At 48.7% G+C, this 25,861-nt stretch overlaps 1 protein-coding gene across 1 annotated transcript in view; it reads right to left on the minus strand.

The window, feature by feature from the left end:
- Positions 1–8,065: 8,065 nt before the first annotated feature.
- mecp2 (methyl CpG binding protein 2) overlaps positions 8,066–25,861 on the minus strand; it is a 60,099-nt gene continuing 42,303 nt past the window's right edge. The window contains exons 5-6 of the mRNA XM_084333404.1: positions 10,931–11,067; positions 8,066–10,399 (exon numbers count right to left, since the gene is read on the minus strand). Of these exons, the coding sequence (XP_084189530.1) occupies positions 8,111–10,399; positions 10,931–11,067 (2,426 nt within the window). The 3' untranslated portion in view covers positions 8,066–8,110. The remainder of the gene's footprint in view (positions 10,400–10,930; positions 11,068–25,861) is intronic.

Raw genomic sequence — 25,861 nt, forward strand, 5'->3', positions numbered from 1 at the left:
AACGCAGGACACTATCGTATAGCCATCACTCACTGGGATTATCGGAACATCTATCAGTATGGAGAGGTTGGTCATGTATATATGAAAATATAGAACATTTATTTCTGCGGCCACAGAGCTCAGTTTACAATCAGACATACTAAATGTCTGACCAGAAAGTGAGAAAGAGGTCTTGGTCAGACGTACATTAAATACATAATTTACATGATGTACATAAGATATGATAAAGATGAGAAGAATCATAACAAAGAATGGGTCTATGGCTTTGTTACGTCTTCACACACGAACTGAAGTCCAAAATATGTATTTAACTATGACATGATATTTTCCTATTACAAGCTTTTACCCTTACCCCATTAAATACCAAGTGCTGATTATCTAAGGGATTGTACTATCTAGTCCTATAAGCTCAACTGTAATAATTATTAGGTTTACTATTGTAATATTCTATTGGGGATAGTGTTACAATAATATTCCATTAGTTAACTGTTGTAATAATAATACATTAGGTTTAGTGTTATAATACTATTCTATTAGGCTAATCTATTATTAGTGTTGTAATACAAGTCTATTAGTTATAATAGTGTAATAACATTATATTAGTTACAATAGTGGAATAATAGTCTTGTGTTTCAGTTGAAGATGAATCAAACCGCAGACAACTCAGGTATCATATATGTCCTTTACTAATAGGTTTATTACATTGGGCAAAAATCAAACAAACAGATACATTACTATAAAAATTTACACAAACTAACTAAGATGCCTTTTCAGTTTGGCCTGGAAAATGGTGTTCATTATGACAACCGCTCTCTCACTGGACACCTTGGCATCCCTTTGTAATACAGCAACACCGAATGGACAAAATAGATATCAAAACTAAATGAGAACTTTGGAGAAAGGTTAATATGCATACAAAGGGAGGTGAGCGAGCGTTTAGGCAACATATTTTATAAAGTGCAGATCATTAATTTAATATGATTAATCAAAACGGTCTGTGATTAACGGGTGAAGAGTCTTCCATAAAAAAGTGGTGGAGATTAGTTCTGAAAGATATAAGGCATTCTAAACAACAAATTAATTATGTTGAATTATCCTTGATGGACATTAATTAATGAACGTTGTTTACCAAAGTGCTAAAATAAAGAGAATACAGATTTACTAAACACTGGTAGTCATTATTGCCTGGTAATATCAGCCCCCTTTTCCTTTCAATACAGCTAATAAAACCCAAAAGAAGCAGGCAAATTATGGAGCTAAGAAAATACTTGTCATCATATATCTATCAGGTATCTAGGGGACACTCAAAGCGCAGATAAACAGGAGGCTAACACAGAACAATAAAAATACACCAACCACAGTATAGAAACTGGACAACTAGAACTTCAAGGCACAAGACTATGATCAACCAACAGGTAGACTGGCCCAGAGCGGCATCAGTAATCAATATCAAAGCTTTCATTTTTTGTTTTATTTCAACCTGAACTGGCATTCAATAAATAATGTGGATGTTATCAGTTGTATTCTATACACACCATGCAGTTGTATAAAATATGTGGCCCTTTTTGGGGGGATTTTAAACCTAACACTGTGTTAGCATTTATCATTGAAACAAGCTAGCACTGTTAGCATCTTTTGTTTAAACCCTGTGGGGATCATCCCTATGTTCCCCGGGTCCCATGTTCCCCGGGTCCTATGTTCCCCGCTTGATTGATTAATAGATTGAAAATTGTATTAATTTTAATAATTTTATTAATTATTAATGTCCGCATTGTTTCTAACTGGTTAAGCTTAGGCCCTCTTTCGAACTGGTTAAGGTTAGAGTTTGGAATCAGGGCTGGTGGTCTAAAATTTTCAATCAATCAAAGCGGGGAACATAGAACCCGGAGAACATAGGACCCGGGGAACATAGACATGCTCCCAGTGCGGCTGCCTGTGGATCCTATGGTCACAGGTTCAAATCTCTCGGTTACACTAGTCTGTTAACATTCCGCTGCTAGCATTCTTTATTTAAACCAAGCTAGCACTGTTAGAATTCCTTGTTTAAACCAAGCTAGCACTGTTAGCATTCCTCATTCAAACCAAGCTAGCAGTTAGCATTCCTCATTTAAACCAGGCTAGCAATCCTAATTTCTTCCTAATGCTGCCAACACTCATCTAAACCAAGCTACCATTCTTCATTTGAACCTAATGCTGCTAGCATTCCATGTTTAAACCTAACACAGTGTTAGCATTCCGCATTTAAACCAAGCTAGCAGTTAGTATTTCTCGTTTAAACCTAACACAGTTAGCATTCCTAGCTAGCAGCTAGCATTAGGCTGTCTACTGCATCTGTTGATTTCATTAAAAATGCTAATAATGCAAACACACCGTTGATCATTTAAAGCCATAACGTTTAATTGTGACGCCTGCTGGCCGCCATAGAACCATCTCTGTTTTCACTTTTCCATGAGCGTCTTTGCTCAGTCTTAATCGTGTGCTTTAAATTTTTTTGCATGCAGACTTTCTGCAGAGTGAATTCTTGGTGTCTCCTGGTTGAGGTGGCTGCATATCTGTTTTCATCTGTTGCAAAAAAAAATACCCCACGTTGTATCAATCACGCAAAGAAATGATCAGATGTTGTAGACTGAGCCGGTCTGACTACGCTAGTCTTACCTACATCTGAGGCTAGAGCAGAGAAAGTGAGTGTTGTGTTTAAGTGCCAGTGGTCTCAATTTGTTCTGGACACACAACCAGAACAAAAAAAAGAGAAAGAAAAAAATACATACGCTTTCAACTTTAAAGCCCCAATCTGACTGCTGGAGATCAACAGCACATGTTCTAGAATGACACAGGTCATCTACTGGCTCATTTAACCCTTTCAACGGTCAATATACTCTGTAGTCACAAAAAGTTTTGTTGCCATTATCACAGATAGTTTAGCTTTATTCACCTCTAGAATAGGAAGAAAACTCCTCTAGTCATCAATGTGTAGTGCCCCAAGAGTTCTATTATATAAGAGTAGAGTTATATTATATAGGGGTAGGACCTAGATGAAAGAGACTGGGGCATTAAGTGACATAATGATCCAGAAACTCCTAAGGTGACAAGTGCCTGTTCAGGAACAGAATAATATTTAAAATGTAAGGCTTTAACCCTTATTTCAGTTGGCAACTCAAGAACGCTCATTTCCGATGCCAGCGGGGGCTTCTATGGGAAGACAATGTAGATGTGTATTAACTCATACAGGAGCAACACATACTGATGTACCAAAATACCAAAATAAGATCGCTATCAATTATTCTGGTATAACAGGGTCAAGACAGACACACACACACACACTCCCAAACATCAGCAGGTGGTTACATGTCTAAGATATTGGTGCATGGTTAAAATAACATACCATCATATCATGTTACATTAGAAAAAGACACTACCACATACAAATCAGTAACTGTGGCATGCAAGAGTACATGGTTTAGACTCAAACACTGAGTACAAAAACATTAGCTACTTATCCACTGCAGCGCCAACCAGGGCTCAACAAAACCAGGCTTAATAAAAACAAGCTTAATAAAACCAGGCTTAATAGAACCAGGCTTGATAAAATCAGGCTTAATAAAACCAAACTTAATAGAGCCAGGCACAGAGTGACTTTTGCAGACATCTCTGTTGACTACAAAATAATCCCATACATGTTTTGGGGGGAGACTGTGTGACAAACGTTAAACAAGCCTTGGTTACCCCTGTTTGGCCCTCTAGCAGAAACCAGGCTAAAGTGTTTCTAGTTCGGAGGGCAGGGGGGTTACTTCTGGAAGTGCTTGTGCGTTAGTTGAGTGTCGGCTACAATTAATTCAGACATTTCTCACGAAACACCTTCTCCTCTCAGACCCCTGCTCAGACACAGAGTCATCAAGGGGTTAACAACTGACTTCATGTCGTTTGGGTCAAAAAGAAAAAAAATAACAAAAAGGGATAATAATAATAATAATAATAATAATAATAATAATAATAATAATAATAATAATAATAATAATAATAATAATAATAATAATAATAATTACAAACACCTTCTGTCTGAGCTGTTAACCCTTGCAGAGTTCCAGCTGACCAGAGTGGACGTTGGTCAGAAAAAAAACCAACTAAAGGTATTCTCGCCATGAGCAACTATGACGTCATCACACACATCTACGTCTATCCACACCTCCGGGCTGTGGTTGTTCTGGCAAGACAAACCATATTCTAGGCACTAAACTCCTGAACATGCAATATGGTGGGAGTTGTTTTTGTTGTTGTTTTTGCCCCGTTTAGAGTCAGATCTGAACCAGGACGTTTAGGAGACAAACAAACAATTGAAAACAAACAAAAAACAACAACTAGGAAACAAACATGTTGCTGCGTATTAGAAATAATGTTCTATATGAAAACAACTCAACAGCGGCTGACAAACACAAGACACAACGTGTTAAGTAAGTTTGGTGCCTTTGGAAGGTAGATTTCACCAAGGTCACCACACTAAAACAACCAGTCTATATGGAAGTTATTATGGGCTGCATCTCTATGAGCTCACGTAGGAACAACAAGCTCACTACATGTTGAACATTTAGAAAACAAAAACCCCATTAGCATTTGATTCATCTCAGTTTTCAAGCGATGTGCCGCTTTTGAGGCTTTGTGAGTGTGTGGTGAGATGAATCAAACGGCCCTAAAGTTTAAATATTAGAAAGCATTATTGAAAAAGATTTAGCCCAGGCCTACCCACACCAGTGTTGTCATGTGACTTTGATACAAGGGTTTAAAAAACCAAATACCCGACAGCTTATCTGAAGAGTGACCACAGATCCTTCTCCATTCTGAGAAACAAACACCGCCCCTGGTTGTAGGGATGGGCATGGTTATTAGAATATTTGTCTATTCAAAATTCTGTCTGTATTGGAATATAGCTGATGGCAGGGTCGTAGCCAGAGTTTTAACTAGGGGGGGGGGGGGAGGACAACTATCTTCAGAGAGTGGGAAATGTACTAACAAAAGCTCATTAAAGGGCTCATTAACCAAGACTTTTTCAAGGTGGTTCCATGGTTAAGGTCAAAGTCAGCAGTAGGGGTCACATGCAAGTGCCATACAGCATTGGAAAGATGGGACCCTAAGGAATCATTTTAAGATGCAGCACTGTATGTTTTATGTTTATTAATGTGCAATAAACATGTTTTGAATCTTGCCTATTCAGATTATTATATCTATAAAGCTTGTGACATTATATCCATGTATAATGATAGCCATTGCCATGTTCAATTACCGGTATGTCTCATAAGTTGTTGTAGCAATTTTGTTGTTGATACCATTTGGTAGACAGATTTGGTGCAAAATCAAACAATTTTTGACCACTTTTTACATTTCTGTAAGAATTGCATTGGGGAGGGGGGGGGGGGGGATTTCTACGGGGGCTAAAGGAATTTAACTTGAGCACTACTACAAAAGGTCTGGTGACACTACTGGCTGGTGATTTTGTTTGCGTCAACTGCACTGATTCAGACTACTGACGTTTACTTTATTCTGTGTTCAATAAATGGATAGTCTGCCTCACCTACCACTCCTACTGGCTCCTCAGACCACATGGATAGTCTGCCTCACCTACCACTCCTACTGGATCCTCCTCAGACCACATGGATAGTCTGTCTCACCTACCACTCCTACTGGCTCCTCAGACCACATGGATAGTCTGCCTCACCTACCACTCCTACTGGATCCTCCTCAGACCACATGGATAGTCTGTCTCACCTACCACTCCTACTGGCTCCTCCTCAGACCACATGGATAGTCTGCCTCACCTACCACTCCTACTGGATCCTCCTCAGACCACATGGATAGTCTGTCTCACCTACCACTCCTACTGGCTCCTCCTCAGACCACATGGATAGTCTGCCTCACCTACCACTCCTACTGGCTCCTCAGACCACATGGATAGTCTGTCTCACCTACCACTCCTACTGGATCCTCCTCAGACCACATGGATAGTCTGCCTCACCTACCACTCCTACTGGATCCTCCTCAGACCACATGGATAGTCTGCCTCACCTACCACTCCTACTGGATCCTCCTCAGACCGCATGGATAGTCTGTCTCACCTACCACTCCTACTGGCTCCTCAGACCATGTGGATAGTCTGCCTCACCTACCACTCCTACTGGATCCTCCTCAGACCGCATGGATAGTGTCTCACCTACCAATCCTCCTCGGCTATCTATACATAAACCAATACCTCTGTCTTATCACCTACTGTTCTATATTAACCATCTCTATGGAATTAGGCAGAAAAGGCTCTAAAGCGATACCATCAGGCTAGATTATGACACACCAGGCTACCTTCTAGCTTAAGACACACCAGGCTAGCTTATGACACCAGGCTACCTTACGACACGCCACGCTAGCTTACGACACACCAGGCTACCTTACAACACCAGGCTATCTTACAGAGAACACAACTCCGTTTCAGGTGAATCATACAGAGAACACAGCTCTCATTACCGCCCCCCCCCCCCATGCACTACATTTTATTGGCATGAATGTATCATCAACAGCGTTGGCAAAGCATTTTAATATATTTGTTCTAATACGTTCTAATATATTTTCAACGATTCATTTTTCAAACTGTGACTAGCTCTAGTCTTACTGGTCTCTCTAGGCTGCGTTCCTCTGGCTCTAGTCTTACTGGTCCCTCTAGGTTGCGTTCCTCTGGCTCTAGTCTTACTGGTCTCTCTAGGTTGCGTTCCTCTGGCTCTAGTCTTACTGGTCCCTCTAGGTTGCGTTCCTCTGGCTCTAGTCTTACTGGTCTCTCTAGGTTGCGTTCCTCTGGCTCTAGTCTTACTGGTCCCTCTAGGTTGCGTTCATCTGGCTCTAGTCTTACTGGTCTCTCTAGGCTGCGTTCCTCTGGCTCTAGTCTTACTGGTCTCTCTAGGCTGCGTTCCTCTGGCTCTAGTCTTACTGGTCTCTCTAGGTTGCGTTCCTCTGGCTCTAGTCTTACTGGTCTCTCTAGGTTGCGTTCCTCTGGCTCTAGTCTTACTGGTCTCTCTAGGTTGCGTTCCTCTGGCTCTAGTCTTACTGGTCTCTCTAGGCTGCGTTCCTCTGGCTCTAGTCTTACTGGTCTCTCTAGGCTGCGTTCCTCTGGCTCTAGTCTTACTGGTCTCTCTAGGCTGCGTTCCTCTGGCTCTAGTCTTACTGGTCTCTCTAGGCTGCGTTCCTCTGGCTCTAGTCTTACTGGTCTCTCTAGGCTGCGTTCCTCTGGCTCTAGTCTTACTGGTCTCTCTAGGTTGCGTTCCTCTGGCTCTAGTCTTACACTACCTGTGGTTGTGTACCTCTGGTGGACTCTGGGAGAGGACAACATTATTTGTCAGGAGAAAAGTCATGGGTCCCAACTTTCCAAACATACAGTAGCACTAAACACAAGACTGGAACTGAGCCAAGCATCAGTTGAAACTGCTGTCTTTCCAATCTCCTTAAAGCTTTGAATGAGGGACTGTCACTCAATAATTGCTGTGGTTTTAAAAAGGGACCGTCAACAACAAAAGCTGGGCTTTGAATAAGTGACCATCACTGAATAATAGCAAGAGTAAGGGACTCTTTTAGAAAGGGACTGTCAGTACATTTTGGGGTTTAAAGCTATACAACAGAAATAAACATTCAATCAAAATGTTAAAATTAAAAAAGGTAAATATCTCCGGAAGCAACGTTTGGTTCAGGGTATGTGTTGTTATTAAACAGTTATTTAGCTCCAAACTAGCCCACCCACACAAACAAACAGGACACAACAGCTGCCTTTTGATTATATACATACACACGTTTTTATAATTTTCCTATAAAAAGACATCCCCACCTCCCCAGACTGTCTCTTCCTGCCTGGTGGAACCTGTTCAGGAAGGCTTGACACTACATTCAGATAGAAATAGATAGAGTAGAACAAACATGAACGATATCTCTCTAGAAGCATCGACAGTTCTATCGGATCCATGCTACAACCCTTCCTTCTGAAAACGTAAAATGCTTTACCTCCACAAACCCCACCCCCCACCCAACTCCTCTTAAAATCAGATCCAATCAATCAGTCAATCGGTTTGCCAGCCTGTCCATCAGCAGATCAGCTGATCCTCTCGCTGACGACAGTCCGTGACTCAACGGTCTCCTCTCGGCTGGGCCGGGGCACGGCTGACGAGGGCACGATGTCTCTGAGATCCCTGCTGTCCCCTGCTGCCTCCACCTCAGCCCAGTGCCTCACTCTGCCTTCAATACCAGGCCCAGTGGGCCCAGACACTGTGGTGGTTGTGGGGGCTCTGGAGGCATTATTAGACCCTCCTAATGATTCTCTGCTGTCTGCTGCCCCTGGAGCCTCCCCTCCTCTCACTACATCCACCCTCACCCCCTCTCTGAAGCCTTCCCTGCCCGATGGCAGGCTTCCTCGGCTGGGCCGCGAGGTGCTGAGATCCTGGGGCTGCTCACTCTGGTGGTGGCCTGGAGCCGGGGATGTGGTTGTTCTGGTTAGGCAGGGAGAGGCGTGGGTTTGAGGAGGCTGGAAGGGGGGTTGTGGGTGCTGAGGCCTGGGCTGGGAGGGTGTAAGTTGGGGAAGAGAGTGCATCAGTTGGGGCTTATATTGAGGTTGAGGAGGCTGAGTGGGGGGAGGTGATGGGTATCTTGCTTGGGGTTGGGCTTGGGTTGGTGGGTGTGTTTGGGGTTGGGAGGACTGGGGTGGTGGTGGGTTTCTTAACTGGGAGGGCTGAGGATATATCTGGAGCCGTTGAGGCTGTGGTTGGGACTGGGGTGGAGGTGCTGCTTGGTGGGGCTGGGCTTGGGGTCGGGATTGATGTATAGGCTGGAGCTGGGCTCTCTGGGGCTGCATAGGGTGGGTGTGGGGTTGGGGCTGGGGCTCTCTGAGCTGGGTGTGGGGTTGAGACTCTCTGAGCTGGGTGTGGGGTTGAGACTCTCTGAGCTGGGTGTGGGGTTGAGACTCTCTGAGCTGGGTGTGGGGTTGAGACTCTCTGAGCTGGGTGTGGGATGGGGATAGTTGAGGGAGCCTGTGCAGGGAGGGTTGTGGCAGGACTGCTGGGTACCGAGACTGGGCCTGGGCCTGAACCGGGACATGGTGAGTTTGAGGCTGCAGCTGGGGTTGGGTTGGTTGAGGACGTTGCTGGGATGGTTGTTGGACCAGGGGAAGCTGTGCCTGAGGCTGAGAGAGGGGCTGGGCTTGTCTAGACTGGGGTACGGACTGGGGCTTGGCTGATACTTGCTGGGTATGTTGGAGCCGTTGCTGGGGCAGAGACTGGGGAGGAGACTGGGGGCGGGGCTGGGTTTGGGGGCGGAGCTGGGTCTCAGGCCTGGGGTGTGATTGGGCTGAGGGTGTTGGGTGTCTGGAGGTCAGAGGAGAAGGAAAAGGAGGCTGATCTGAGGAGGAAGGAAAAGAGGGCTGTTGATGGCGATGGTGGTGGTGATGATGGTGGTGGTGAGGGTGTTTGTGTGGAATGTGCTCTTTCCTCTTGTGGCTTTTTGAGGGGCTGCTGCTGCTCCCTTCCTCTCCTCCCTCTCTCTCCCCTCCTCCTCCCTCTCTCTCCCCTACTCTTCCCTCCCCGGCTTGGATCACTGGTTTCTCCTTGTGCTTCCAGCCTTTATGCAGCTTGTGTCCATGTGATTGGCTCTCGTCTGAACCAGGAAGTTGTTTGTGTCCTTTTGATGGGCTTTCTTCTGAACCAGGAAGCTGCTTATGCCCTTTTGATTGGCTTTCTTCTGAACCAGGAAGCTGCTTATGCCCTTTTGATTGGCTTTCTTCTGAACCAGGAAGCTGCTTATGTGATTGTGCCTGGCTCTGCTCCAAGGAGGTGGTGGGATGAGGCTCACTCAACCATGCCTTCACCCCTCCTCCCCCTGCTACCTCTAAGGCTCCTCCTCCTCGCCCCTCCCCCTCTCCTCCAGCCCGTCCCCCAGCCTCAGGTGGAGCCACGGGTAGATCCACAGGTGGAGCAGAGATTATAACCGGAGTCTCCGTTTCTTCCAGTGTCTCTCTGGTTTTGCGTTTTTTGATTGGCAGGGCTGTTTCGTGGATGACAGGTTTGGTAGCCTCCTTTACTGCCCTCCTCTTTGCTTCCGCCGCCAAGATGGCTGCCGCTGCATAGCTACTGGCAGACGAGCTTCCAGACACTCCTGTTGCCGCTGTGGATGATGGTGATGCAGCAGCAGCAGCAGCAGTAGCAGCAGCAGCAGCAGCAGCAGCAGCAGCAGCAGCAGCAGCAGCAGCAGCAGCAGCAGACGAGGGCGTTGTTGAGGTGGAGGCCGGCTTTCTGCCACGCTTCTTGGGAGCGGTCTGTGATGTGGCAGGAAGTTGCTGCTCGGACTTCCTCTTCCGGCCAGGGGGGGACTTAGTAGCAACTACTACTTGTGCCTAGAGTGGAATAATCAGAATGAAAACAATTATCATCATCATCATTACCACTAATTAACTCACTCCATCAGTAAGTCACTCTGTGGTGCTTAGCCCCCTGGAGATCAATGACCCTCCTTTATGTTCCAATCTGACCCACTCTCCCACACAGAACAGCAGGCTATTTGTAGGCTATTGTAGGCTGTCATAAACAGACACATTCCAGTGGTTCAGTGAGTGAGCAGTGTGCACAGCTATCAGACAGCAATTCCAAAGTTGAGGTAAATTCTAGTGAGGTGTCATAGCTCCATCACAGGAATGAAATATATCCCTATATATATATCCCTAACACAAGGTTCATATTATGTGTGTATATAGCCAATCTTAACCAGATGGGTATGCCCTCCTAGTTATTTTTAATATGATGATTGTGCAAGCCTCTACATCATCATCATCATTCATTTATACATGATCATCATCAACATTTAGCAACCAAAGTAGAGAAAACTACAGAGGAAGGAAAGAAAAACAAACCAAATCAACTAATCCTACCGTAGAGGATGTGGTTGCAGCTGCAACACTGGACTCTCCCTTGCCAAAGGGCATCTTGACCAGCAGTTTTCCAGGGCTCTTCTCGACCACTCGCTTCATGGCCACACCCTCTGTACCGCGACATAGCTTCCCACTACCTACAGAAACACAAACACCTGCCTTTCATTTTGAGTCCCCCTTGGTTCAATTGCATTGAACCAAGAGGAATGAATGAAGAGAACGTGTTAACCTGTTTCCTTTGAGTGCCTTTCACCATCATTATTTCATGATTAATTATGATTGTTTTTATGTAAGAGGTATGGTTTTCCAAGATTGCTCATATGAGAATTTTTGTTTTGTAAATACGGTAAGGGGCTTATCTATTTAGCCCTAGAAACTAGGGGCAAGATGTGTTTTGTTTCTGGTAATTTTGTAATTTTGGTATATATGTATTTTTTGGTATTTAGGAATAGACTTTATATTTATATTTAAATGTCCTTCCTAGGGTCATTGTAACTGAGGGGTACAATTCCCTGACTGTATTGTTAGATATGATATTTAATACCACTACCTCATGTACTTTAACTTCTGGCCACCCAGTACAAGATATAAGTATGATGAACACTTTCCCACCTGATGAAACGAATCCACACAAATGTACCAAATCGAAGGTTTAATACAGCAAAAGGTGTATACAACGATCACTTAATTACATTTATGATTTGAAATATGAAATATGCACTTTTATGGCAAATGAGTATTCGTAGGTAAATCAACATTGAATGTCCAATCTCTGGTTACGCAGGGAGTAAGTATACAACCTGGAATATTTAGGAAACGATAGCGATGGTACTTAAATGATTATAGCTGGATACACTAAGGGGGGGGGGGGGGTCCCGCTGGTTGTAAGACAGTAGGAGGGGGGGGGGTTAGAGAAGCCGCTGGCGGTATCCCATCTGGCCGACGGTGTCTTGGGAGAATCCAAAGTCTTGGACACGGTGCCCACAGAACCTCGGACCGCAGACGAATACAGCTGGACCCTCTGTGGACGGTAGCTGCCGGTCCACAACGGAGAGACGTGAGGCGACCTCACTGGTGTCGAGCGCCGTCTCACCTGGAGTCCTCTCCGGGGGGTAGTTCCAACACTCCGCAGTGTTGGCCTTTATCCATGGAATAATCAAAGCACACAAAGCATAATCCAAGCCGTGGAAGGCTCGCCGTCGTCCGGGTAGAGTAATCCAATATACAGGTCCAGTCGCTCTTGGCCCGGAGCTCCTCGGATGCAATCACCACTAGGGGTCTGACCAGCCTGGTTAAGCGTCCAGATAACGTCAGGAACGATGGGGGTACTGATAACTTTAGAACTCTAACCGAACGATGCACCATACATAAATAGACTATTATTAGCTTAATAGAATACGTCCAACTCGACGGTATAGTGCCAAACTATGACTATTCAACTATTAATCTACACGATATCTCAATGCCTATTCTGGGCCAAGTAGGCCTTACTACACCACACGTGCGTCGTGGGGAGGCTTTGCGTCTGTCACTCTGTTGGAGGGTAAAGAACTGGACTAAAAGAAAGTTCTACTTTACTTGCGCCATATATATATGCGCTATGAACAAATAGTACCATTCGTATTTCGCCCGACATATTCCTGCGCGGAACCGGGGCTTGCCACGACATGTTAGGCGGCACGATTGAACTTGGACCTAGGGGTATGGCAACCTGGCGCCAGGTTCTCGTCCAATGGTAGAATGAAACTATTATGGGCTGTTTAGTAGACTAAAGGGATATTCAATGCATATTGTACAAGGAATATACAGGGGATATCAAACGATATACAAATACAATTAAATATATATATATAAATAAATATACATATTCGGTTTAATCTGATCCTTCACAACAGCCGCCCCCTAATTAGTCCCACCTAATTAGCTAAGCAGAGACAGATTAACCGCACTGTCTACCACTCAAGGTCCGCTGTAAGGGTCAGTCAACTCACAAAGTCATAGGGTCATGGTCATCATCGATAGTATCTGGGAGTCGGGGCAGTTCTATGAGCCTCGCCACGGGACGTGTGTAGGTGCGCCCTTGGACGAGTACTTCAGCTGCTCGGACCTTGCCATCGGCACCGGTGATCACTTTGCTTACGCGGCCAGCCGGCCACATAGCTCTGGGTAGTGACTGGTCAATAATCATGACGACTGTTCCTTCTGTCAAATTGTCTCTCTCTTTTACCCACTTCTGGCGGGTCTGTAGAGACGGTAGGTAGTGAAGTAGGAAGCTGCTCCAAAACTTGTCAGCTAGTACTTGGCTGTACCTCCACATTCTTCGGCCGTTCGCTTCTTCGGGCCTGTACATTGTCTGGGGTAGCGCGGGGTCCAGCCGCCCCATTAGGAGTGTGTTGGGGGTGACTGGGTCGACATCTGCTACATCACTGGAGACGTAACCGAGGGGCTTTGAGTTCAATACTCCCTCGATCTCCGTGAGGACTGTCATTAGGACTTCCTCCGCCACAGTCTGGGCTCCGAGTACGGCGTACAGGGCTGTCTTTATAGAACGTACTTCTCGTTCCCAGGTTCCACCGAAGTGGGGTGCGTTCGGGGGATTAAACTGGAAGTCAATCTGGGCTGGAGCGAGGTGGGTCTTAAGTTCTGGGCCCATAGCTTGGAAGCTCTCTCTCAGCTCTCTTTCTCCGCCTTTGAAGTTGGTCCCGTGATCAGACAACAATGTAGACGGTTTTCCTTTCCGTGATGTGAATCTCCGGAAGGCCATAAGGAATGAGTCTGTGCTCATGGTCGGAAGGAGCTCGATATGTATCGCTCTGGTGGTCATGCATTTGAATACAATACCCCACCGCTTCTCGGTGCCTCTTCCTCTCTTTATATACAACGGGCCAAAGCAGTCCATGCCTGTGGAGTGGAATGGCTTGTCGCCGATTCGGAGGCGACAGGGGGGTAAGTCAGCCATCCGTGGTATGCTAGGCTGCGCGCGCCACTTACGGCAGTCTAGACAGGTTCGCTGGAAGCGCCGTACTGCTTCTCTCCCTTGCAATATCCAATAACGACGTCTGATCTCCGCAAAGACTCTCTCTGCTCCTGCGTGGTGTACATCCTCGTCGTATTTCTTTATGATCAGCTCTGTGACCTTGTGTCGGCTGTTCAAGACGATCGGGTACTTAATGTCATCTGGTAGATCGGGGGCTCTCCGCAGGCGACCACCCACTCTGATGAGATTATGGGCGTCACTCTCTGGTGCCAGGTGAATCAGTCTGCTGTCTGATGGGACGGGGTTTCCTCCCTGTAGACAGTCTAGCTCATCGGGGAACGAGTCTCTCTGGGCTCGTTGTAGTAGAAGAAGTTCTGCTTCTTCGTAGTCAGCTGCTGACATGTCAGTGGTGGACTGAATCTCTGGGTGGTGCCGCAGGAATGTTCTTTGCTGCGCACTCTCTAGGGTAATGCAGTCATCTATGTTGGGGTCTGTGGAGGCGACAGTGCTCAGTCCACAGAACATAGGTTTCTTGTTCTCAGCCTCCTCGTTACTTGCTTCCCTCGGGGTGGGCGTAGGCCAATCTCCTTCCGGGAGCTTGAGGAATGCTGGTCCGTCACTGTAGATGTTGCGACGGGTTAGGTCATCCAGAGACATTCCCCGGGTGATGACGTCAGCTGGGTTGTGTTTGGTGTCCACATACCGCCAGCTTGCTTCTTCTGTTAACTCTTGAATCTCTGTGACTCTGACTCCCACGAAGACTTTGTATCTGCATGAATCGGACTTGATCCATGTGAGTACTGTCGTGGAATCTGACCACAAGATTGTTCTATGCACCGGGATGGTGAGTTCACGTTGGATTAACGTGGCTAGATGCGCTCCTGCGAGGGCTGCGCAGAGCTCTAGACGTGGGATAGATTGTTGCTTACGTGGGGCTATTCTTGAGCGGGCCAGGATGAAAGCAGTGTGTATCTTTCCTCCCATCTCTTGGGCACGCAAGTAGGCCACCGATCCGTAGGCTACTTCGGAGGCGTCGCTGAAGACGTGTAGCTCAATCTCGCATGTCTCTGGCCTCACTGTGGATGGGAAGTAGCTGCGGCGTATATTGACACCTGGGAGTGAGCGGAGTTCCGTCTCCCACTCTCTCCATGTTGAGGCAAGGTGTGCGGGTATTGGGTCGTCCCAGCCCTGGTCCTTGTCCCATAGTGCTCGTACAATCATCTTTGCCCTGGTGGTGTAAGGTAGAATACATCCCAACGGGTCATATTGTCTGGCGAGTGTTCTGTACACACTCCGTCTGGTGGTCGGTATCGCCGCCGACCTTCCCTGCTCTGGAGCCAAGGGTTTGTGTCTATAGTGGAGCGAGTCTGTTTTGAAGCGCCAGACTAGTCCTAGTGTCATTTCTTGGGCTTCTCCTGGGATTGTCGCCATCCAGGTCTCGCTGCTGGCAGCCTTGTCCGCAGAGGAGAGGCTGCGCAATACGTGCGGGTCACTGCTGGCCCACTGCCTGAGATCAAAGCTGCCTTTGATCAGGGAGGCGCGTAACTTGATTAGGAGAGCCTCGGCTTCTTCTTGAGTCGAGACGCTTTGTAAACAGTTGTCCACGTAGAAACTGTTCTTCACACTGTGTTGGACCTCTTCAATGTCAATCTTTGTTACGTGTCCCGCTGTGATTAGCTTCTCAATCTCAGCTCGGTACACACTCTCTTGAGCGGGGTCTTTGGCTAGGCGCCGCTCTGTGTTCAGTAGATAGCGCTCCGTGGCGTCTTTCTTTGCGTGAAAGGTGGGCATTCCCTCTCGCCTCAGGAGTGGAGTTGCGTATCTCATCACTCCGCCGACTGTGACTCTCTTTGTCCCCTGCTCGAGTAGGTTGATGGCGTAAATGTCTTCTTTAGAGCGAATATCTTTCTTTTCGTTCTTAAAGGGCATTGTCTCTAGGGTCCATAGCCTCTCGACATGCTGCAGGAGAGTGGTGTCTTCTTCTGTCGTTCTGGAGTGGAAGCAGCTAGTGGCTGCTGTTCGGTTGAGAGATTTAGCGAGGGGGCCTTGTAGGGTCCACCCTAGGCGGGTCTCGACTGCTGCAGGACAGCCTCGGGGGCCTGTATGGACCCGGTCAATCGGGACTATGAGTTCTGCATGGTCGGAGCCTATCAACAGGGTCGGGGTAGCGCCGTCTATGAGCGGGATAGGTAATTGGCGCAGGTGCACATATTTATCCATCAACTTGGTGACAGGGTAGGTGTACTGCGATAGTCCTATTTCTTGGCTGGTGAAAGCATTTGTGATCTTGTACCGTCGCTCTGGCTGCCCGTTGGCTGCGATGGTGAAGGAGACATTCTCGCCCTTTATCGTCTTTAAATCTCTTCTTATTGTCCGAAGTCATTTCGTTCTTGCTCCCCCGCAGTCCCAACTGGGTCGCAGCGGAGGCGAGCAGAAGGGTCTTCTCTGACCCGTCATCAAGGACGGCGTAAGTGTCCATGACTTTATCTTGGTAGCTCAATGTCACACGGACTACCTTTAAGAGCACTTGGGCTCCGCTGCTGCTGGCGGGGTCAATGTACATGACACTTGCCTTGGTGCCGCTCCGTGGTGCAGGTATAGGCCGTCTTCCGTTACTTTCGTGTAGTATATCTAGATGGGCTCCATCGCACCGGCTGCACCTTTTCTTTAGGCGGCATTCGGCTGCCATGTGGGGCCGCGCACATCGATAACAGCGCCGGTTGGACTTTATCCATTGACTCACTTCTTCTGCATTCATCTTTGTGAATAGGTCACATTGTGACAGCCAGTGTTCTTTCTCACAGTAGGGACACGCTATCTTCCACTTCTCTTTTCTCGAGGGGGTGCTGTGACTCTTACTGCTCGGTACTGACTCTGATTGGTGCATGACAGTCACCGATCTTCTTCCATCATTTATTCTCCTGGGTCCCTCTCTGGAGCTTGGCGTGCTCCGCCCGAAGGTGTCCAGTCGTAAGCTGCTGACTTCTCTCGCCAGGAAGTCGGCTAGATCAAGGAGGGATGGCTCGGGGCCGTTGGGATCCCGGTAATCCCTCTTGCCACCTAAAGCGCTCCTGTCTTGCGGGTGGCAGCTTCTCCAAAATCCTCTCGACGTTAGAGTTGGCGTATAGCTCATGCATGCCCTTCTCCCGTTGCGCTCCCAGCATCCCTACCAGGGACTGCACTTTGATTGACAGGTCGTCTAGTGAGCGATTGTCTGTGGCTGGGGGTAGGCGGTCAATATGCCTTATCTCTTGGATTACGTAATCCCATATACGTCCATATCTCTGATCCAGCGCTGCAAGGGCCGCTGTGTATGGAGTCGAAGAGGTAGCATAGGCTAGCGCTATATTGTGCGCTCGCGGTACTTTCAGGTGCTTCAGTAATATTGCATACTTGTGGCGTTCATCAGCGACATCCACCATCATTGTCTCTAAGCACATCCGGAGCTCCATGTACTGTGCTCGACTCTCATAGGCGAAGTCTGGGAATGACGGCGTGGCATTGTATGACGCCGTGGATGGCTGATACATCGGCGAGCGTTGGGGGAGAGACCTCCTGGGCGAGTCCCCTCTTGCGCCTCGCTGTGGGCTGGTACTGGCAGGGTACCATGGCCCGCTGGTCCAGGTGCTGTTCCTCGGGGCTGGTCGTGCGTCGTGCTCACCCGTGAATAGAGTCGGGGGGTCTGTAGCGCAGCGCCGCGGGGGTATAGCCTGGACTGTATGGGACCTCCTGGTCCGGTGGAGTACTGTGCTGTCGTCGGGCTTGGTTCTCCTCCTCTCCCTCTTCTTCCTCTATCAGATCCTCCAGATCCTGTAATCATTTATTTAGCTTCTCCGCAGTGTATGCCGCTCCTTCCTTGTAGCTGGGTCTCGCTTGGACCGGTATGGGAAGGGGGTCTGCGGGGGGTCTAGACTCGGTCTGTTGGTCAAGTTCAGGGTCGCTTGCTCGTTGTGGTGACGCTGCCCTTGACTGTTGTCTCGACGAGTTCCTTGAACCCCTGGCGGAGGGAGAGGGAGTTGTCCTTTTGATCAGCTGCTCTATTAGTTGCGCTTGTAGTCTGTCGCGCTCTGCGTCTCTTTGGGCACCGGCAGCGGCACGCTGGGCGTCGGCCCGGTCTCTTGCCATATTCTCTTCTGTCTGGAAGCGTCTCATCTCCAGGCGTGTGCGCTGTTCTTCGCTCCGTTGCTGTGCTTGGAGGTGTTCGCGCTCGCTAAGCATCTGCGCTTGGAGTCGGTCGCGTTCGGTAGAGGCTGTCAGGCTGACGAGGAACGCCTGTTGTAGTATCCTCTCCGCTTCGCTGGGGGAAGGCGGTTGTGGAGGTGAGCCGCTCCTGCGTGAGCCGCTCCTGGGGGTACTCGTTGGGGAGTCCTGGAGCTCTAGTTCCTCGGCGCTCTCCTCCTCTTCTTCCGTACAGAGTTCTCTCTCTGTAGGGTTGTCTTCCTCCCGGGGCTGGTCGGGGACTACTTCTTGGGTAGTGGCGGGGGGTAAAGGCATGTCAATTCCCTCCTGGTCCCCACCGTGAGCTTGGTCAGTTACATTAGGACCTACTAGGGCCTCTGTGGTCGGGGAAACCTGGTCGTTAAGGTCAGACATAATTTTACTTTCTACTTTTACCGCGTTTACCGTTTGTCGAAGGCTAGGTAGTTGACTGACAGTGTAAGCCTCTAAGTACTGAGGTGTCTGTCGTCTGCGCCGCGGGCGTTCTAGGTTAGGAGGATCGTTTCGTGGAGTGTTCATCATAGGCCATTTCGATATTAATAACACTATATTAATATTACACTAGTTACCATCCGGCTCGAAGGACCAATTGTAACTGAGGGGTACAATTCCCTGACTGTATTGTTAGATATGATATTTAATACCACTACCTCATGTACTTTAACTTCTGGCCACCCAGTACAAGATATAAGTATGATGAACACTTTCCCACCTGATGAAACGAATCCACACAAATGTACCAAATCGAAGGTTTAATACAGCAAAAGGTGTATACAACGATCACTTAATTACATTTATGATTTGAAATATGAAATATGCACTTTTATGGCAAATGAGTATTCGTAGGTAAATCAACATTGAATGTCCAATCTCTGGTTACGCAGGGAGTAAGTATACAACCTGGAATATTTAGGAAACGATAGCGATGGTACTTAAATGATTATAGCTGGATACACTAAGGGGGGGGGGGGGTCCCGCTGGTTGTAAGACAGTAGGAGGGGGGGGTTAGAGAAGCCGCTGGCGGTATCCCATCTGGCCGACGGTGTCTTGGGAGAATCCAAAGTCTTGGACACGGTGCCCACAGAACCTCGGACCGCAGACGAATACAGCTGGACCCTCTGTGGACGGTAGCTGCCGGTCCACAACGGAGAGACGTGAGGCGACCTCACTGGTGTCGAGCGCCGTCTCACCTGGAGTCCTCTCCGGGGGGTAGTTCCAACACTCCGCAGTGTTGGCCTTTATCCATGGAATAATCAAAGCACACAAAGCATAATCCAAGCCGTGGAAGGCTCGCCGTCGTCCGGGTAGAGTAATCCAATATACAGGTCCAGTCGCTCTTGGCCCGGAGCTCCTCGGATGCAATCACCACTAGGGGTCTGACCAGCCTGGTTAAGCGTCCAGATAACGTCAGGAACGATGGGGGTACTGATAACTTTAGAACTCTAACCGAACGATGCACCATACATAAATAGACTATTATTAGCTTAATAGAATACGTCCAACTCGACGGTATAGTGCCAAACTATGACTATTCAACTATTAATCTACACGATATCTCAATGCCTATTCTGGGCCAAGTAGGCCTTACTACACCACACGTGCGTCGTGGGGAGGCTTTGCGTCTGTCACTCTGTTGGAGGGTAAAGAACTGGACTAAAAGAAAGTTCTACTTTACTTGCGCCATATATATATGCGCTATGAACAAATAGTACCATTCGTATTTCGCCCGACATATTCCTGCGCGGAACCGGGGCTTGCCACGACATGTTAGGCGGCACGATTGAACTTGGACCTAGGGGTATGGCAACCTGGCGCCAGGTTCTCGTCCAATGGTAGAATGAAACTATTATGGGCTGTTTAGTAGACTAAAGGGATATTCAATGCATATTGTACAAGGAATATACAGGGTGTAACTGAGGGGTACAATTCCCTGACTGTATTACTAGATATGATACTTACTACCACTACCTTTGTACTTAATATTCGGCCACCCAGTACTCGGCATAAATATATTATGATGAACACTGTCACGTAGATGAAACGGATCCAACACAAATGTACGAATTAGAAATAGGTCTTTATTTCTACACAGCGATGGTGTGTAGAGCAAGCACTTAATCAAATCAATCACATTTATGAATGGGAATTAGTATGCACTTTTATGGCAAGAGTATTCATCGGTATATCAATAGAGAATGTCCAATCTCTGAAGGCGCAGGTGGTACATATACGACCTGGAATAGTTAAGGAATAACAGCAATGATACTTTAATGATTATAGGCTGGATACACTAGGGGGGGTTAATCCGGTCGCTTGTAAGCCGACAGGAGTAGGAAGGGGGGGGGGGGGTAGAGTCCGGCTGCCTCATCCGGCCAAGGGTATCCCAGGTGAACCCACTGTAGTGCCGTTCAATGCGCCGGCGATCCTTGGACCGCAGATGAAAGCAGATGGACTCTTTGTGGGCCGGCGTCCTCCGGTCCACGGAGGAGAGACGTGAAGCGACCTCGTCTTGCAGAGCGTCTCCTCACCTTGCGTCCTCTCCAGGGGGGGGGGGTTCCAACACACGGCGGTGTCGGGGGTCTTTATCCATGGAATAATCAACGTATACAAAGCATAATCCGTGCCTGGGAAGGCGGGCTGTCGTCGGTAGAATAATCCGGTATACAGGTCCACTCGCTCGTCGGCTCTGGGGCTCCTCGGGTGCAATCTCACATGGGGTCGATCATCCTTGATAAGCAGCCAGTTTTCTGCCCGAAACGATGGGGTGCTGACTACGGTAGTATTCTCACCGCACGAAGCACTATATATTAACAGACTATTATTAGCTTAATAGACTACGTCCAACTCGACGATATAGTGCCAAATATGACTATTCAAATATTAATATACACGATGTCTCAATACCGATGGTAGGCCGAACTTGGCCTTACTCCCACACGTGGCGTCGCGGGGAGGCTTTACGTCTGTCACTCTATTGGAGGGTAAGAAACTGGACTGAAAAGGAAGTCCTACTTTAGTAGCGCAGTATATATACGCACTATGAACAAATAGTACCGTTAGTGGTGCGGTAGCCAGATTCCTACGCGGAACTAGGACTTGTTCGTACATGTTGAGCGGTACGTTTGAACTGGGTCTGGGGGGTATGGCAGCCTGGCACCAAGGTCTCGACCAATAGTAGAATGGAGACTATTATGGGATGTTCAGTAGGCTAGAATGGATATTCAATGCATATTGTACAAGGAATATACAAGGGATATCAGGGAATATTAGAGAATATACAAATACAATTAAATATATATATATAATAAATATATATATTCGGTTTAATCTGGCCCTTCACAACAGCCACCCCCTGATTGGTCCCAGACCTAATCAGTTAAGCAGAGACAGATTAATCGCGTTGTCTATTTACACATAAGGGTTTGCTGTAGGGGTCAGTCAACTTCACAAAGTCATAGGGTTATAGGGTCATGGTCATCATCGATTGTGTCTGGGAGTCGGGGCAGTTCTATGAGCCTCGCCACGGGACGGGTGTAAGTGCGACCCTGGACAAGCACTTCAGCTGCTCGGACCTTGCCGTCGGCACCGGTGATCACTTTGCTTACGCGGCCGGCCGGCCACATAGCTCTGGGCAGTGATTGATCAATAATCATGACGACTGTTCCTTCTGTCAAATTGTCTCTCTCCTTTACCCACTTCTGGCGGGTCTGTAGAGACGGTAGGTAGTGCAGTAGGAAACTGCTCCAAAACTTGTCGGCTAATACTTGGCTGTACCTCCACATTCGTCGGCCGTTCGCTTCTTCAGGCCGGTACATTGTCTGGGGTAATGCGGGATCTAGCCGCCCCATCAGGAGTGTGTTGGGGGTAACTGGGTCGATATCCGCCACATCACTGGAGACATATCCGAGGGGCTTCGAGTTAAGTACTCCCTCAATCTCCGTGAGGACTGTCATTAGGACTTCTTCCGCCACAGTCTGGGCCCCAAGTACTGCGTACAGGGCTGTCTTTATGGAGCGCACTTCTCGTTCCCAAGTGCCACCGAAGTGGGGTGCGTTTGGGGGGTTGAATTGGAAATCAACCTGTGCTGGAGCGAGGTGGGTCTTAAGTTCTGGGCCCATAGCTTGGAAGCTCTCTCTCAGCTCTCTTTCGCCGCCTTTGAAGTTTGTCCCATGATCGGACAATAGGGTAGACGGTCTTCCTTTCCGTGATGTGAATCTACGGAAGGCCATAAGGAATGAGTCTGTGCTCATGGTCGGGAGAAGCTCGATGTGTATCGCTCTGGTGGTCATGCATTTGAATACAATACCCGACCGCTTCTCGGTTCCTCTTCCTTTCTTTATGTGCAGCGGGCCAAAGCAGTCCATACCCGTTGAGTGGAATGGCTTGTCACCGATTCGGAGGCGACATGGAGGAAGGTCAGCCATCCTTGGTATGCTGGGCTGCGCGCGCCACTTGCGGCAGTCTAGACATGTTCGCTGGAAGCGTCGTACCGCCTCTCTTCCTTGTAGGATCCAGTAACGACGAAGACTCTTTCTGCTCCTGCGTGATGTACATCCTCATCGTATTTCTTTATAATCAGCTCTGTGACCTTGTGTCGGCTGTTCAATACGATCGGGTATTTAATGTCATCCGGTAGATTGGGGGCTCTGCGTAGGCGACCACCCACTCTGATGAGGGTATGAGCGTCGCTCTCGGGGGCCAGATGAATTAATCTGCTGTCGGATGGGACGGGCTTTCCTCCCTGTAGACAGGCCAATTCATCGGGGAACGAGTCTCTCTGGGCTCGCTGCAGTAGAAGCAATTCTGCTTCCTCGTAGTTAGCTGCTGACATATCAGCGGGGGACTTGCACTCCGGGTGGTACCGCAGGAATGTTCTTTGTTGTGCACTCTCTATGGACGTGCAATCGTCTATGTTAGGGTCGGTGGAGGCTACGGTGCTCAATCCACAGAACACAGACTTCTTATTTTCCACCTCCTCTGGACTTGCTTCCCTCGGGATAGGCATGGGCCACTGTCCTTCCGGGAGTCTTAGGGATGCGGGGCCGTCACTGTAGACATTGCGACGGGTGAGGTCATCTAGGGGCATTCCCCGGGTGATGACGTCAGCTGGGTTCTGTTTTGTATCAACGTAGCGCCACTCAGTTTCTCCGGTTAACTCTTCGGTTAAGTCTTGAATCTCGGTGACTCTGACTCCCACGAAGACTTTGTACTTGCATGAGTCCGATTTGATCCAGGCGAGTACTGTCGTGGAATCTGACCACAGGATTGTTCTAGACACCGGTATGGTGAGCTCACGTTGGATGAGCGTGGCTAGGTGCGCTCCGGCTAGGGCTGCGCAGAGCTCTAGACGTGGGATAGATTGTTGCTTGCGTGGGGCTATTCTCGAGCGGGCGAGGACAAATGCTGTGTAGATCTCTCCCCCCTTTTCTTGGGCCCGCAAGTAGGCTACTGATCCGTATGCGACCTCTGAGGCGTCACTGAAGACGTGTAAGTCCATTTTACATGTCTCTGGCCTCACCGTGGGTGGGAAGTAGCTTCGGCGCATATTAACGCCTGGGAGTGAGTGGAGCTCCATCTCCCACTCTCTTCAGGTGGATGCAAGGTGTGCGGGAATGGGGTCGTCCCAGCCCTGGTCCTTGTCCCACAATGCTCGTACAATCATTTTTGCCCTGGTGGTGTACGGTAGAATACATCCTAGCGGGTCATATTGTCGGGCGAGTGTTGTGTACACACTCCGTCTGGTGGTCGGCGCCGCCGCCGGCCTTCCCTGCTCCGTAGTCAGGGGCTTGTGTCTGTAGTGAAGCGAATCTGTTTTGAATCGCCACACCAATCCCAGGGTCATCTCCTGGGCTTCTCCCGGGATTGTAGCCATCCAGGTCTCGCTGCTGGCTGCCTTGTCCTCGGAGGAGAGGCTGCGCAGTACTTGCGGATCGCTGCTGGCCCACTGCCTGAGATCAAAGCCGCCTTTGATCAATGAGGCGCGGAGTTTAATCAGGAGAGCCTCGGCTTCTTCCTGGGTTGAAAGGCTTTGTAGACAGTTGTCTACGTAGAAGCTGTTCTTTACGCTGTGTCGGACCTCTTCGTCCGCTGCTGGGTCCTCTGCTACATGTTTCTGTAGTGCAAATGTAGCACAGCAGGGGCTGCACGTCGTTCCGAAGGGGGGGACTTCCCATTGGTAGATGGCTGGGTGCTCATCTCCTGGCTTCTCTCTCCATAGGAACCGTAACAGGGGCTTGTCCTCCTCTACTAATCTCACCTGCAGGAACATTCCTTTAATGTCCCCGCTGATGGCCACCTTTTCCTGGCGGAAGCGGAGTAGAACGCCGAGTAGGGAGGGGCCGAGTGTGGGACCGGGCAGTAACTCTTTATTCAGAATTTGGGATCCGATCTGGTAGCTGCAGTTAAATACTATGCGGTCTTTACCGTTGTGATGGACCTTGTGGTGAGGCACGTACCACGATTCAGTGGTCTGGTCAGCCTCTTTAATGTCCATCTTTGTGACGTGTCCCGCTGTGATGAGCTTCTCAATCTCAGCGCGGTATACACTCTCTTGGGCGGGGTTCTTGGCTAAGCGCCGCTCCGTGTTCAGCAGGTACCGTTCTGTGGCGTCTGTCTTGGCGTGGAAAGTAGGCATTCCTTCTCGCCGCAGGAGTGGCGTGGCGTATCTCAACACGCCGTTGACCGGGACTCTCTTGGTCCCTGTCTCGAGGAGGTGAATGGCGTAAATGTCGTCTTTAGAGCGAATGTCTTTCTTTCCGTTCTTAAAGGGCATTTGTTCCAAGGTCCATAACCGCTCTACGTGTTGCAGGAGTGCGGTTTCTCCCTCTGTGACTCGGGAGTGGAGACATCTAGTGGCTGTACTTCGGTTGAGAGATTTGGCGAGCGGGCCTTGGAGAGTCCATCCCAAACGGGTCTCGACTGCTGCAGGACAGCCTCGGGGTCCGGTATGAACCCGGTCTATCGGGACAATGAGGTCTGCATGGTCGGAGCCTATCAACAGGGTCGGCATAGCATTGTCTATGAGCGGGATCGGTAACTTGCGCAGATGTGCATATTTCTCCATCAGCTTGGCGACGGGGTATGTGTACCGCGACAGTCCTATTTCTTGGCTGGTGAAAGCGTCTGTAATCTGGTACCGTCGCTCAGGCTGGCCGCTTGCTGCGATAGAGAATGAGACATTCTCGCCCTTTATCGTCTTCAAATCTCGTCTTATTGTCCGAATTGTCATTTGGGTTTCGCTTCCCCGCAGCCCTAGCTGGGCCGCAGCGGAGGCGAGCAGAAGGGTCTTCTCTGACCCGTCATCGAGGACGGCGTAAGTGTCCAGGACTTTATTCTGGTAGCTTAGTGTCACACGCACTACTTTTAGGAGTACTCGGGCTCCACTGCTGCTGGCGGGATCGATGTACATGACGCTCGCTTTGCTGCTGGATGGTGCGGGTGAAGGGCGCCGTCTGTTACTGTCGTGAAGTATGTCCAGATGGGCTCCATCGCACTTGGTGCACCTTTTCTTTAAGCGGCATTCGGCTGCCATGTGTGAGCGCGCACAGCGAAAACAGCGCTTGTTGGACTTTATCCATTGACTTGCTTCCTCCGCGTTCAGCTTGGGGAAGGAGTCACATTGCGCTAGCCAGTGTTCTTTCTCACAGTAGGGGCACACTATCTTCCACTTCTCCGTTCTGGAGGGGGTACTGTGGCTCCTGCTGCTCGGTACTGACTCCGATTGGTGCATCACAGTC

This window comes from Notolepis coatsorum (genome assembly GCF_963971535.1).
Source record: "Notolepis coatsorum genome assembly, chromosome: 17".
Lineage (NCBI taxonomy): Eukaryota > Metazoa > Chordata > Actinopteri > Aulopiformes > Paralepididae > Notolepis > Notolepis coatsorum.